Source organism: Oncorhynchus tshawytscha, linkage group LG09 (genome assembly GCF_018296145.1).
Source record: "Oncorhynchus tshawytscha isolate Ot180627B linkage group LG09, Otsh_v2.0, whole genome shotgun sequence".
In the NCBI taxonomy this organism is placed as follows: domain Eukaryota; kingdom Metazoa; phylum Chordata; class Actinopteri; order Salmoniformes; family Salmonidae; genus Oncorhynchus; species Oncorhynchus tshawytscha.
Genome location: NC_056437.1, coordinates 11,016,902 through 11,032,787, shown reverse-complemented (window position 1 = coordinate 11,032,787; position 15,886 = coordinate 11,016,902). Strand labels below are relative to the sequence as shown.

The window sequence follows — 15,886 nt, the reverse complement described above, 5'->3', positions numbered from 1 at the left end:
CCACGCATGTATAATCGGTTTCGGTTATGTATCATAGACTTTCCTTCAAATGATTGATGACTAACTAGCGTGGATGGACAACGCAAGGTTAACCTTCCACGCACAGGAGAATAGTGGTGGTCAGTTTGGGCAGCCACGTAATCAACGCTCCTATGAGAGGGGGATTGGGGAGCGCGTGTGTTTGTGTGTGTGTGTGGGGGGGGGCAAGGTTGTGGGATGCAGACGGTAAAGCAACCATTCTGTCTCGAGCTCTCCCAGCATCAGCACCACACGGTTACATGCGCTCTCAGACTGGTTCCAAAGCGGAGAAGAGTGTCGGTGTCAAACCTACAAGGCTAAATCGATCCGTTCTACAACAAAAGGCAACAGGTTTTTCTCGAACTCTAGGACATAAGGGCTGAATTGTCTTTCAAATTCAGCGTCGAAAGGGAAGTTGGAAGGCAATTACTGGTGTGAGAACAATCCACAGGTTTGTAGAAAATCGAATGCCATTTTTTTCAACACCAGTCGAGAATATCTCGATAGATTTTGTTTTATAATTTTTTATTTCCATTAAACATTTTTTGGTAATATGATTTCCTTTCTCTATTTAAAAATGTAAGACCGGGTATCAGAAATTGTTCATCACAAAAATAGGCTGAGTTGTGGTGACATAATGTAACTATAATACAATTCTTCAAATGGAGAGGCAACGTTTCTGGAGAACAGATGTGATGTGTGCTGCCAACAGGTGTTCTAGGTTAGACTGGTTAGTCTAGTCTAGTCGGCATCATCAAGGCTTCAAACGGGAATTAGGCTACCTGCCTTTTGTTTCTCTAAAACGTCTGTCCATAGGCATGCATGTGTAAGCGAATTTTAATACATGTTAAAGGCCCAGTGCAGTCAAAATTCCGTTTTTCCTATGTTCTGTATCATATTGTACAACATCTGATCAAACTAACACTATAAAAGTGAGAAAACATTTGATCAGTGTTATTTCCAGATAGTTGCTGGTTGAAAATATAATTTCCACAAGACCTTAACATCAACATGGTTTCATAGCATGGTTTCATAGGCAGGAGTTTCGGCTTTCCATGGTGACATCACCATGCGGTAAATTCAAAGAAAGTTCCAACCCCCCCCAAAAAAAAAAGCAAGGTACTTAAATGTTACCCAGCAAGGATTTGATATTGATATAAAAATGACTGCATTTGGTCTTTAAGCCAGACCTGGCTGTCAGAAGAAAGACAAAGGTGGGTGGTGACTAGACCCTAAGCTCCTCCTCCCTCCCTCCCACACCATTACACCACTTGTTACCGAGAAGTTCCTCACAGCACTGAATGCACGTTTTGACATCTCCACAGCTGTTTCTGTTTCATTTGGACAGTCATGGACGCGCTAATGAAGGGGTTCTCAAAAGCCAAGGATGGGGTGGCGGCAGCGGCAGAGAAGACCAAGCAGGGCGTGACTGGGGCGGCAGAGATGACAAAAGGTGGTGTTATCTTTGTCGGTAGGTGTGGACAATAGTAGCTTACATGCTGTTTTTTTTTACTACTTCCTGTTGAATCATTGCTGCAACATTGAATGTTAGAAATTCTGTATGACAATGGTTTTGATCAGCCAACATAAAGTGATAATTGTATTGAATGACAGTGCTTTGTAAGATCAATAAATGGGATGTTAATTATTTGTCACCTGTCTTTCATCTGTGTTTGTTCTTTTCATAGGCAACAAAACAAAAGATGGAGTCACAACAGGTAGGTTGGATGTCACCATTACCAACATTTAAGCTATTTTATAGAATATAATCTACTGTACACACTTAGTTTAATGCCTGATTTTTACAATACACACACACACACACACACACACACACTAAACAACTAACAGAAAGCCAGCAGAGATCATATTGTCATGAAAATCAAGGATATGGTTTGTGGCACCAATGCCAGCAGAGTAATAATACCAGTGATATCATACAACTCACCTTAACAGCCTATACACTATATCTTAGAGTCACTGCTCACAGAATGCATTATGTTCCATTGAATTGAAAGAGACACCGTATACTCTGTCTTGGAGTCACTGTTCAGCTGTTCACATTTGCCGTTGAATTGAAAGATAAGCTGCATGTTGAATGTCCTCAGTACCTGAATTGTCTTATGATTGGAGTGAATGGTCTGTGTGTGTGTGTGCCTGGCTGCGTCCTCCTTTGAGTCATGTCTTCTTGCTGTCATGGCCACCACTCACTGGATTAATCAGGTTTTGTGGTTATAGCCTTGCGTAAGCCATCCATGCCTAGCCTAGAGCAGAGCAGAGTAGAGGTTACTATGGTTAATATATACAGAGAGAATTTAGTTCCTATACCTTAATATGAGAATTTGAATCCATTATCTATAGGGGAATACCCATCTATCCTGGTCCCAGATATGTTTGTGCTGTATAGTAAACAATCCAGACCATAGGATTTGGCTTCATCAAACAGATCTGAGACCAGGCTAATGGGTAACCAATAGCTAGAATACTGTATGTCTAGGGGTCTTAGACCTATGGCTACCTGGTCTGTAACCTGATTTTTATGATGTGCATTTTGTTATTTTTATAACTTACTTTTTTTGTTCTTATTTTCTTATGACTTCATTGTCGGTTAAGGTCTTTTAAGTACGCATTTCTCTTTCATGTCTACACCTGTGACAAATCAAATTTGATTTGAATCTATGTGAGAAATGAGCGTATGCCTCTAGGTGTTGAATGTACATGTGACAAGGGAGTCAGCAACCTTGATCCAAGGCCAGCTCTCTCCAGACCAGGTAGATTATTATTTATTCATATAGTGACAAAACGTAAATATGTGACCGACTGCCTTGATTCTATCTTATGTAGCAAAATTTGAAATGATGTTTTTTTCATTGGATAAAAGCAGAGACACAGAGCTATAAAATGGTAGATCACACACTGCATTTGTAGGAACAATGGGAAAGTAATCCTGCTTTGAAAGTTGATAAACTTGTAACTCCACTTTTGAGAAAAGGGCCTTTAAAGGTTTTGGTACAGCTACTGGAGAGCTCTTCTTTGTCTACACCCAATCAGCATTGTTCACACCCTCTTAAGCCAGCCCCACCCATCTCTCTAAGGATTCACATGTGAGGCCATGTGCTAAACAGTGAGTAGTGTAGTAAAGATGAAGACTACGTGGTAAAAGTAGTAGCCGACAATAAGGAAACAAATCCAGGTAAACAGAAAGTGTCCAGATAAAAAAGATTTTATAAATATTAGATCACACACTTGTCTAAATGATTGGGTCATGTGAAATAAATGCTATAAGTGTATGGGTCTCTACAGAAGGTGTAAACGGTACAGCGAAATGGTTACTTGCATTGTAGCAATATCAAAAATAGATAGTGTCAATATAAAGGAAAAATTAACAAGTGTCAATGCCAGTAGAGAAAGAACAAAATAATATACAGTATGTACAAGAACAATATCACTAACCATATCAGTGATAGATGAGGTGGTTATATGCATACGATCAGGGGTAAAGTGGCTGAGCAGCAGGATAAAAAAATTAATAGTAGCAGCAATGTACAATTCCAGTCAAAAGTTTGGACACACCTACTCATTCAAGGGTCTTTGTTTATTTTTACTATTTTATACATTGTAGAATAATAGTGAAGACATCAAAACTATGAAATTACACGTATGGGATCATGTAGTAACCAAAAAAAAGTGTTAAACAAATTAAAATATATGTTTTATTTAAGATTCTTCAAAGTAGCCACCTTGCCTTGATGACAGCTTTCCACACTCTTGGAATTCTCTCTCTGACAGGTACTGTATAGTGTGTGTGTTGGAGAGAGTCATGTGACTAGCGGCACTGCAGATAGTGCTGATGACTGGGAACTCACCCCAGTGATGAACTGGTCCGTCCGAAACACGTATGAACAAAGGAATCTATGTTCGGGGAGCCTGTTTCTGTCCTGCCCTTGACTTTTGTGCAGGACATGTGATGTCCATAGCCTCTTCGTCGCAAAAGTCCCTGATCTTCTCAAAAAGATGCGTTTGTCTAGCTATGTATTCAGGTGATGCTTGTACAGGCAGACCATCTATGGGACGAAGGATGTCAGCATTGCGCAGCAGCTGAAACCAGGTCCCGACTGAGTCTGAACGCTACTTGGAGACAACAACACCAGGCTCCAGAGTATCAAAGCTGTAAAACAGGAAATAACTAACAAAAATTGAGAAGACATAACAACCTTGCATAACATCAATTCACCTCCCAAGTTTAGATAAGAAGAATAACCTCATACAATGCAATGAAAATGATTCTCCTGAAATGCTGGTACTGCTTGATCTGTGGCAGCGGCCTAAAGTACAGAGTCAGGTGTTGTTGCCAACCATAGCTTTCCACCAGCACCGTACCATCCTCCAGTCCTACCATCCTCCAGTCCTACCATCCTCCAGTCCAACCAGCTGTGGGACGTTGACCCCTGTCACAGTGTTGTCCTTCACAACACCAGCAATCTCAGACAGTGTTCACTCTGGTCTTTCTGAAGCGCTGCTTGATGAGGCCGAAGCACCAGTCAGGGGTAAACGTGGTGTGGCCTGTGATCAGGAAGTGAAGGTCCAGACTGTGGTGGAGCTTGTGCATCGTCTGCCAGGCACAATACCAGAGCACAAACGTGTTATTGTTTTGGCCACTGCAGTTATCACTATTCAGGTCCACACGTGTTTCCCCAACTCCGTAGTTGATGACTGCGCTGCTGCCTTGGCTGGATGACGCCTTCATCAACCAAGTAGTTGACTTGCTGTGGTTTTCCTTCACAGCAGACACCAAACAAGCCACACTTGCACGGAGTTAAAAAGTAGATGGGACCTGGCTACATAGGGTCAGAAGGATAGTAGATGGGACCTGGCTACATAGGGTCAGATGGATAGTAGATGGGACCTGGGTCAGAAGGATAGTAGATGGGACCTGGCTACATAGGGTCAGAAGGATAGTAGATGGGACCTGGCTACATAGGGTCAGAAGGATAGTAGATGGGACCTGGCTACATAGGGTCAGATGGATAGTAGATGGCACCTGGCTACATAGGGTCAGAAGGATAGTAGATGGGACCTGGCTACATAGGGTCAGATGGATAGTAGATGGGACCTGGCTATACATAGGGTCAGAAGGATAGTAGATGGGACCTGGGTCAGAAGGATAGCAGATGGGACCTGGGTCAGAAGGATAGTAGATGGGACCTGGCTACATAGGATCAGAAGGATAGTAGATGGGACCTGGGTCAGAAGGATAGTAGATGGGACCTGGGTCAGAAGGATAGTAGATGGGACCTGGCTACATAGGGTCAGAAGGATAGTAGATGGGACCTGGGTACATAGGGTCAGAAGGATAGTAGATGGGACGTGGCTACATAGGGTCAGAAGGATAGTAGATGGGACCTGGCTACATAGGTTCAGAAGGATAGTAGATGGGACCTGGCTACATAGGATCAGAAGGATAGTAGATGGGACCTGGCTACATAGGGTCAGAAGGATAGTAGATGGGACCTGGGTCAGAATGATAGTAGGTGGGACATGGCTACATAGGTTCAGAAGGATAGTAGATGGGACCTGGCTGCAAAGGGTCAGAAGGATAGTAGATGGGACCTGGGTCAGAAGGATAGTAGGTGGGACCTGGCTACATAGGTTCAGAAGGATAGTAGATGGGACCTGGCTGCAAAGGGTCAGAAGGATAGTAGATGGGACCTGGCTACATAGGGTCAGAAGGATAGTAGATGGGACCTGGGTCAGAAGGATAGTAGGTGGGACCTGGCTACATAGGTTCAGAAGGATAGTAGATGGGACCTGGCTGCAAAGGGTCAGAAGGATAGTAGATGGGACCTGGCTGCAAAGGGTCAGAAGGATAGTAGATGGGACCTGGCTACATAGGGTCAGAAGGATAGTAGATGGGACCTGGCTACATAGGGTCAGAAGGATAGTAGATGGGACCTGGCTACATAGGTTCAGAAGGATAGTAGATGGGACCTGGCTGCAAAGGGTCAGAAGGATAGTAGATGGGACCTGGGTCAGAAGGATAGTAGATGGGACCTGGCTGCATAGGGTCAGAAGGATAGTAGATGGGACCTGGGTCAGAAGGATAGTAGATGGGACCTGGCTGCATAGGGTCAGAAGGATAGTAGATGGGACCTGGCTGCAAAGGGTCAGAAGGATAGTAGATGGGACCTGGCTACATAGGGTCAGAAGGATAGTAGATGGGACCTGGGTCAGAAGGATAGTAGATGGGACCTGGGTGCAAAGGGTCAGAAGGATAGTAGATGGGACCTGGCTACATAGGGTCAGAAGGATAGTAGATGGGACCTGGGTCAGAAGGATAGTAGATGGGACCTGGGTGCAAAGGGTCAGAAGGATAGTAGATGGGACCTGGCTACATAGGGTCAGAAGGATAGTAGATGGGACCTGGGTCAGAAGGATAGTAGATGGGACCTGGGTGCAAAGGGTCAGAAGGATAGTGCACCTGCAAACAACAAAAGAACATTAAGATAAATTAAAATGAATTGTCTCACCCCTGTCAATCTGTCTTTACACAGCTCAGTGAAACGTATTTGACTGCTTACCATATATATATTATATATTGTGTGTGTGTGTGTGTGTGTGTATATCTGACTATATGTCCTTAATCAGTATAAAGGAGGATATGTTTCTTACTTGTTGAGCAAAATCAACGCTGTAATGCATCCTGATGTCTTTGCTTGCTGGTTCAGTAGGGGCCCCCAGAGACACCTGGTTCAGTAGGGTCCCCAGAGACACCTGGTTCAGTAGGGGCCCCCAGAGACAACTGGTTCAGTAGGGGCCCCCAGAGACACCTGGTTCAGTAGGGGCCCCCAGAGACAACTGGTTCAGTAGGGGCCCCCAGAGACAACTGGTTCAGTAGGGGCCCCCAGAGACAACTGGTTCAGTAGGGGCCCCCAGAGACAACTGGTTCAGTAGGGGCCCCCAGAGACAACTGGTTCAGTAGGGGCCCCCAGAGACAACTGGTTCAGTAGGGGCCCCCAGAGACAACTGGTTCAGTAGGGGCCCCCAGAGACAACTGGTTCAGTAGGGGCCCCCAGAGACAACTACAGGTCTTGACAGGAAGTCTTGCAGTCAGCAACCATCTTCTGGTACACAGACCGCTCACTCTGAACAAGTGCTTGCTTTGGCCAGCTCTCTTTTTGATGGGGAGGCATTAGACCATTCTCCTTGGATGTCTGGTGGAGGAGAGTCAGGCCTGTTCTACTGATGCTGAAAGACAAATTCCAGATACAAATATTCTTGCATTATTATAATAGATAGCCTTAATCACCGTCAAACACGCCTGGCTAACTTGATGGGTCATGTAATCATCTGGCGAAGTGGAGTCTTTTGTTTAGACATGTAGCTAGCCACTAGCTAAACAATGAACCATAATCCCAATTCACAGAGTACTAGCAATACAAAGTGATTGTCATAGCTAGCTTAAGTTAACCAAATAGGTTTAATGTTAGCTAGTTTGCTAGCTAACATTAGGCTATAACTAGCAATGCAAATGACTTTCTGATATATTACTCCACAGAACATACACGTACTGTTAGCTAGTGAGCCAGCCATCTAACGTCAGCTAGCTAACTGTACACTTTAACTTGCAATGAAAACAACTTTCTGACCAAATTAGAAATTAATAATATCTGAAAGTGTAGCTAGACTCTTACTGTATACATGGATGAACGCTTCATGGCCAACTGGAACCCCTTTCATTCAATAAGACTTCCTGTGTCATTTCTGTTTGGTTTGTACAGCTTGCTTGGCCCGTTCTGTCAAGCCTTTTTCTATGGCTAAACCAACTAGGCTCGTAATTGAACAACTTTATTCATATTTACAGATGGCATACAAGTTTGTTATTTAGGCATATGAAAGTGAAAATGTTCAAGAAGGCATTTCCGCTCAAACGCCTCTCCTGTGAAGTCATGACTTGCGACATATGGCTAGTTTCCTGAAACGAGTCACATATGTTCAATATATATATATTTTTAAACACAGGCATGCCCAAAATAAAGACTCAAAAACAAAGGAAAGGCCTCATGGCCACCAAACAAACCCAGCAGCCTCATGGCTCTGCCAGCTGGGACACTGACTGACCATCACCTTTAATGGCATCACCTTATGTGCTTATCAAGTCTTAGTTCAGCACCTAGACCCTGTTGGTGCTGCCACCTGGGGGTGGGGTGTGGAAGTGTCTCCTGGTAGTGTGTTTGCCTGTGTCCTAACACTAACCTTCCCCCATATCATAACAGTATCTTCTCTAACCATGAGATACAGTATTTACCTCTGGATGTTAAACTCTTCATATTCCCTCTCTCTCTCTCTGCCTCCTCTCTCTCTCTCCCTATTCCCCCTCCTCCTCCTCTCTCTCTCTGACTCTCTCACTCTCACCACAGTTGCAGGTAAAACGGTGTCTGGGGTGTCCCAGGTGGGCGGTGCCATGGTGACAGGTGTCACAGCAGTGTGCAACAAGACTGTGGAGGGGGCGGGGAATATCGCTGCTGCGACCGGATTGGTCAAGAAAGACCCAGCCAAACAGGTGAAAATGATACCTGAGAGTGATGCCTTTCTTGCCCTCAGGCACACACTTTCCACCTCTCTCTCTCGTCCTTCACAACAACCTATTGAATTGAGATGAATGACAAACAGGTGGCTTACTTTTTCTTCTTCAGCACAAATGTGTTTTCAGGGCGAACTTCTTTTCTATCTGTCTCACCATCACATTAGCAGTGAATTGGTTGTGGTTCTCTGTAGCTAAACTTTCTCATAAGGAGAAAGTATTGGTGTGTAATTTATGGTTGTCTGACTGAATACATGTTTGTCAGGGAATAAACTTTAACATCACATGCTAGGAGAGAAAACAGAGGCGACCATTGCTATTAGTTTTTGTACTGAAACTTCATCAGAACGGACCTGTTGCGTTTCAATGCTGTCCTCCATTTTCAATGAAACATTTTCGATCCATTTTATATGACAGCTATTCACTGGCTGCTCCTGTCTGTGTCAAAATGGACCCTGACCTTCAGTCCTCTACAGCTAGCTTCTTCTTCTCCTCTTATAGTCTCTGACATTCTTAGTTCTCAGTCATAAAAACAGGATGGATTCTCCATCGTCTGTTTGAAAGTCTGTTTTGATAAAGGAAGGCAGAGAGAGAGAGAGAGAGAGAGAGAGAGGGTGAGGTCCAATATCCTGAAAGACTGAGACAATTTGCAGCCCTGACGGTCTCTGAAGATGAAAAATGATTGTCTCTCTTTCAAAACAAAACCCAACAGAGTCTCGGATAGATAAAAGGAAAGCCTTGTGGTCGTAGTGATGATTCATCTTCAAACCAACAGCAGAGCAACAGGGTTTCTGCTCTTACATGTTCTCTCAGTTAAAGGGACAATGTGCAATATTTACTGCTGTTCAACGGTCAATTCAATTAATAACAAACACCCATTGGTTATTGAAGGGGTATAACTTGCCTAATGAGCTTAGTACAACTCAACTCCATCTATGCATTTGAGCATGGTTACATACTCCAGACCCATCCCTCAGCTTTATAGCTAAACAGGTGGAGGGGTCAACATTTTGTAAAAAACAAAAACAAATGGCAGATTGTTGCTTTAACTGTGTTAATCTGCCAGGTGAATTAGCCACCCAAAGCATACAGCTGATGTCTCTGGTACTCAACAATCACTGCATTCATTATCTGTAAATTGCCCTTATTCACACAGACACACACACACACACACACACACACACACACACACACACACACACACACACACACATTTCCTGTACAGTGACCTTATCGTAAAAACAAATCAACAACATCAATCAGAGAGAAAACCTCACTAATTAGAAAAAAAAATGTTTAGCTCCCTTCCTCCTTTGTTTATGACTAGAGGGGTTACATGACACAGACACTCACAGATTAATTTAGTGTTTAGTGGGACATCATTCTAGAGGATTACACAATTATCCTGTGATTATGCTACTGAGAGGAAATGATAAACAAAATCTGGGCCTGAAAATCAAGGACTTCATAACGATAATTACCGACACACACACACACACGCACGCACGCACACACACACACACACACACACACACACACACACACACACACACACACACACACACACACACACACACACACACACACACACACACACACACACACACACACACACACACACACACACACACACTCACACACACACACACACACACACACACACACACACAAATACCACTGATGAATAACATAAAGTAGTGAAATGTGGGTATGGACAGTAAACAACTCCTTGTAACCACTCTGGTCATCAGCAGCATTATAAAGTGCGTTCGGAAAGTATTCTGACCCCTTGACCTTTTTCCCCCACATTTTGTTACGTCCATTTGATTTGTTTTGAAAGAGGTTTGATTGTGGTATTTCCTGTGGCCATTGATTGGCCACCTAGCTCTTTATCTCCAACCCTGTGTAACGCTTTATCATGTCCTCCGTGTAACGCCTAATTGTGTCCTCCGGGTGTCACAGTGAAAACACAGAGACTGCTTCCCTAATTCTCTACATGGGCCCTGGTCAAAAGTAGTGCACTATGTAGGGAATAGAGTGCCATTTGGGGCGAAGCCAGAGACTGTGCACAGAATTGGATTGATCTCATTTGGAGGTAGCCTTAGTGCCTGTCTGTTCCCTGCTTGTGTTCTGAGCGCCAGTCATTACAGTGTCATTGCTATCGATCAAATTAAAAAGGTCCAATCGACCGACCGACCCCATGTTAGAGCCCATCAAAGGGGCTTCTCTGCCTAGGGGTCTCCGACCCAGGCTCCATCTCTCGTTACCGTTATTTATCCCTCTATCTGTCTCTCTCATCCCTCCTTCCTAAAGCAAGCAAGGGAACAGCAGGCGAGGGAGCTGAGTGATCCACTTTCATGTGGTTGTCCACAGCAGCCAGCCACCAGCCATCAATTAGACAGTGTGAGAGATGGGCTGTCTGACGACGAAGGAGGAAGAGTGAGGATGTTACTTGTTTGTTTGTGTGCTGGATAGAACACACACACCGGGGTTTCCATTAGCTGTTAATAGCCGGCTTTTGTCCGATTAAAAAATAGAAAAGCTGATAAATAAAATTGTCCGGGTAGAGAAGAAAAAACACCATTGTGAAGTAACGCTTTTTAGCCTCTTCATTGATGGAAATACATTTTACCGGTCATGTTTATGGGTCTATAGGTTAATATGAATCATTTATATTTGTATATTCTTTATGTATCTTTGTTATGTTTATATTGGTTATGTATCTTATTTATCACATGCGTACAGCATGCAGATACAGAGCCTTTGAGTGGAAATCTGTCCGAAAGTGCCAGAGCTGCTACTGCAGCATCTTGTGGTGCTTTCAAGACAACTGGGAACTCTGGAAAAATACGAGGTCAAATCATGAGGTCAGTGAACTTCAGGTCAGAAAGTCAGAGCTCTAGAAAGAGGCCTGTGTTCCCGAGTTGGAATTCCGAGTTTGATGACTGTTAAAAACTATTTTTCCTAGTCGGAGCTCGTATTTTTCCCAGGAATCTTGAACCCACTGAAGTTGAAACTCAGAGATTTCCGAGTTCCCAGTTGTTTTGAAAGCGGCATCAAACGGCAACTGAAGGCAGGCTTCATCAGAGCGTCACACACCACTTGCAATGAGCTGGAGGCAGTATGCATGTGCAGTGCCCGTTTGACAACAGTGTTTACTCGCTAATTGCATTATGGATGAACATTCACGTCTAGCCTACTGCCTTGTGGGGCGGCAGGTAGCCTACCACCTTGTGGGGCACCAGGTAGCCTACTGCCTTGTGGGGCGCCAGGTAGCCTTGTGGGGCTCCAGTTAGCCTATTGCCTTATCGGCATTGCTGCACTCATAATGTGAAGAAATAGTTTATCAACATTTTAAGATAAACGTTCTGATCTGTTGCATCAGACTCATTTTTTCATGTTTATTTTGAATGTTTATGTAGCTTAGGCCAACTGGTTTTATGAATTAAGGATCCATATTCATTATCCATATTCTGTTTGAAATAGGCTATTTAGTTCAAAATGTTGGCTGTCAAATGTTCTGCTCTACATTTTCCTAACGGAAACCCTGACACACAGACACACAGACAGACAGACAGACAGACAGACAGACAGACAGACAGACAGACAGACAGACAGACAGACACAGGCCTGCTGGTTATTGTCTGTGTGAGAAGGAGACGGCTCAGGCTGGTAAATGGATTTGTGCTGGTAAGATAGAGCAGAGAACCCACCTCATCAGCTCCCATAGACTGACTCACTGACTCAAGTCACAGATGCTGTTCTGTTTATGTCCTGTTGATGAGCCACTAGACAAGAGGAACCCAATCAATATCTCGTCAATGTTTCATATGGGAAATTAAAGGCTCAAGAAATTGTGAAAAATGAACGTATTCCTTAGGTTTCAAGTTAATACTTAGCTGGATAAGATATTATCTTTATAGGATAAGTATTATCATGTACAGAACTAACTGTATAAGTCACTGAGCTCTTCAGTATGGTCCATTCTACTGTCACTGTTTGTCTATGAAGATTGCATGGCTATGTGCTCTATTTTATACACTTGTCAGCAACGAGTGTGGCTGAAACAGCCAAATCCACAAATTTGAAGTGTCCACATACTTTTCATGTATTTTGGTTTCTTGAGTTGACAAGTAAAATAGAAAGAAGAACAGTAGAAACCGTATTTATTTGCCATGGTGAGTGTTGGGAGATGAAGTGTGGTGTGTGTCTGTGTGTGTCTGTGTGTGTGTGTGTGTGTGTGTGTGTCTGGCTCTGCTGTGTGAACAGATGGAGACACGGTGGGCGGTGTTAAATGGAATGGCAGGAGGAGAGAGAGTGAGAGAGAGAGCGGGAGAGAGGGAGGGGATAGGGAGTGGAGAGGGAGGGGATGGGGAGGGAGGGGATAGGGAGTGGGGAGAGATTTGGAGGGGGCAGGAGAGAGAGAGAAAGGGAGGGGGAGGGAGAGAGAGAGAGCAGGAGAGAGGGAGGGGGAGGAAGGGGGAGAGAGAGTGATAGGGAAGGGAGAGAGAGAGAGAGATAGGGAGGGGGAGAGAGAGAGAGAGAGAGGAAGGGAGAGAGGAAGGGAGAGAGAGGGATAAGGAGGGGTGGGAGAAAGAGGGATAGGGAGGGAGAGGGAGAGAGAGAGATAGGGATAGGGAGAGAGAGGGATACGGAGGGGAAGGGAGAGAGAGAGAGATGAGGGAGAGAGAGGGAGAGGGAGGGGAGGGAGAGAGAGGGGGAGAGAGAGAGAGAGAGAGAGAGAGAGAGAGAGAGAGGAGGGGAGGGGGAGAGAGAGAGGGGGGAGAGAGAGAGAGCACCTGGGTCTGCACTACCCTGTAACTCTCAGGTTGTGTCAGCTGGTAGCCTGGGAGTGGATCTGTGTGTATCACCTGTGTATCTTATTAGAGAAGGTCATACCAATGCCAAGCACCAATCAAGCTCGTGTGTGTGTGTGTGTGTGTGTGTGTGTGTGTGTGTGTGTGTGTGTGTGTGTGTGTGTGTGTGTGTGTGTGTGTGTGTGTGTGTGTGTGTGTGTGTGTGTGTGTGTGTGTGTGTGTGTGTGTGTGTGTGTGTGTGTGTGTATGTGTGCGTGTATATGTGTGTTGTGTTAGTATGGTTGTCATTACCAACAAGAGGAAAATACTGCAGCAGCAACCAACTAACACAAGGTAATAGTCTAACAGGGTTATTTGGGACACTTGTCCATTGTTGACCTGGTCAGTGAATGTGTTATTATTGCAGGATGAAGATGCTATGTCTAAAGACTTGCCCATCAACGAGTCTCCAGCGGACCCAGAGGGCGATGATGCTGCAGAGGTGGGACATTTACCGTCACGCTTAACATCTTCTAGATCACTATTTCAACAGGCTTTCTGTAGATGGAACCTCGGGGTCCGAGGCTGTAGACCAAGGCTCTCCAACCCTGTTCCTGGAGAGTTACTGTACCGTCCTGTAGGTTCTCTCTCCAACCCTGTTCCTGGAGAGTTACTGTACCGTCCTGTAGGTTCTCTCTCCAACCCTGTTCCTGGAGAGTTACTGTACCGTCCTGTAGGTTCTCTCTCCAACCCTGTTCCTGGAGAGTTACCGTACCATCCTGTAGGTTCTCTCTCCAACCCTGTTCCTGGAGAGTTACTGTACCATCCTGTAGATTCTCTCTCCAACCCTAACCTAGCGCACCTGACTCTTGTAATTAGCTGGTTAATAAGTTGAATCAGGTTAGTTACAACTGGAATTGGATTGAAAACCTACAGGAGGGTATCTCTCCGGGAACAGGGTTGGAGTTAAAACCTACAGGAGGGTAGCTCTCCAGGAACAGGGTTGGAATGAAAACCTACAGGAGGGTAGCTCTCCAGGAACAGGGTTGGAGTTAAAACCTACAGGAGGTTAGTATCTCTCCAGGAACAGGGTGGGAATGAAAACCTACAGGAGGGTAGCTCTCCGGGAACAGGATTGGAATGAAAACCTACAGGAGGGTAGTATCTCTCCAGGAACAGGGTGGGAATGAAAACCTACAGGAGGGTAGTATCTCTCCAGGAACAGGGTGGGAATGAAAACCTACAGGAGGGTAGCTCTCCAGGAACAGGGTTGGAGTTAAAACCTACAGGAGGGTAGCTCTCCAGGAACAGGGTGGGAATGAAAACCTACAGGAGGGTAGCTCTCCAGGAACAGGGTGGGAATGAAAACCTACAGGAGGGTAGCTCTCCAGGAACAGGGTTGGAGAGAGAACCTACAGGACTGTACAGTAACTCTGTCATTGAATCAGTGATTAATGGTTAACTCCTCATCATCCTCCCGTTTTTACTGAGTCATCATCCTCCCGTTTTTACTGAGTCATCATCCTCACGTTTTTACTGAGTCATCATCCTCCCGTTTTTACTGAGTCATCATCCTCCATGTTTCATTCATCAGATTGTTTTACATAGTTTTTGTTTGTGTTTAATTGTTTCTTTTGTTGTGGATTTCCGTTCAGAAGGGTGAGGTTCCCATGACTTCACAGTAATGTTTTTGGGTTTCATCCACCATCATCACCCTCCGTCTATGGTATGTTTGTGATTCACTTTGGGATCATTTGTTATCAGTTATTACACAAATAGGAACATAATGTAATACTAATAATTCCTGAAGTAACTTTTCCCTCTCTGTACTTGCAGGAGGATTCCGATGGCTATTAGAGTACATGGCATTATGTCACAACGAGCATTATCCAGAACTACTGTAACCATCCAGAATCAATGATTAAAACATTCCATGTCGCACTGCCAAGTCCCGTCGTGCCTCGTTTTGGTCCTCAATGGAGTCTGTGCTGTGTGTGTGTGTGTGTGACGATATGTATGTATGTATAGCCTACGTCAGTGTGTGTGAGAGTGTGTATGTTTGTTTCTGTACGTCAGTGAGTGTGTGTACTTCAGTGTGTGTGTTCTGGTGTCTTCGTCAGTCAGTCCTGAGGGCGGTCTATATGCCCTTCTGGTCCAGCTGTCACCTTCAGTGAAAAGCTGTTAGTGAATATTGTATACAGTATACTCTGCTAATAGTGAATACTGTATACAGTATACTCTGCTAATAGTGAATACTGTATACAGTATACTCTGCTAATAGTGAATACTGTATACAGTATACTCTGTTAATAGTGAATACTGTATACAGTACACTCTACTAATAGTGAATACTGTATACACCACTCTGTTAAGTGAATACTGTATAGAGTATACTCTGCTAATAGTGAATACTGTATACAGTACACTCTGCTAATAGTGAATACTGTATACAGTATACTCTGCTAATGGTGACTACTGTATACAGTACACT

At 44.3% G+C, this 15,886-nt stretch overlaps 1 protein-coding gene across 3 annotated transcripts; it reads left to right on the top strand.

Moving 5' to 3' along the window:
• Positions 1–231: 231 nt before the first annotated feature.
• On the top strand, positions 232–15,343 carry LOC112257365 (alpha-synuclein). 3 transcript variants are annotated; one of them, XM_042326531.1, is made up of 7 exons: positions 232–469; positions 1,344–1,489; positions 1,707–1,736; positions 8,436–8,578; positions 13,823–13,897; positions 15,051–15,121; positions 15,232–15,343. In XM_042326531.1, exons 2-6 carry the CDS (start codon positions 1,369–1,371, stop codon positions 15,078–15,080), a joined length of 399 nt encoding a protein of 132 aa, XP_042182465.1. In that variant the 5' UTR covers positions 232–469; positions 1,344–1,368; the 3' UTR covers positions 15,081–15,121; positions 15,232–15,343. The 3 variants fall into 3 exon arrangements, with proteins under 3 accessions (XP_042182465.1, XP_042182466.1, XP_042182464.1); XM_042326530.1 differs by lacking the exon at positions 232–469 and having other exon boundaries at positions 1,276–1,489; XM_042326532.1 differs by lacking the exons at positions 232–469; positions 15,051–15,121 and having other exon boundaries at positions 1,275–1,489.
• Positions 15,344–15,886: the final 543 nt, after the last annotated feature.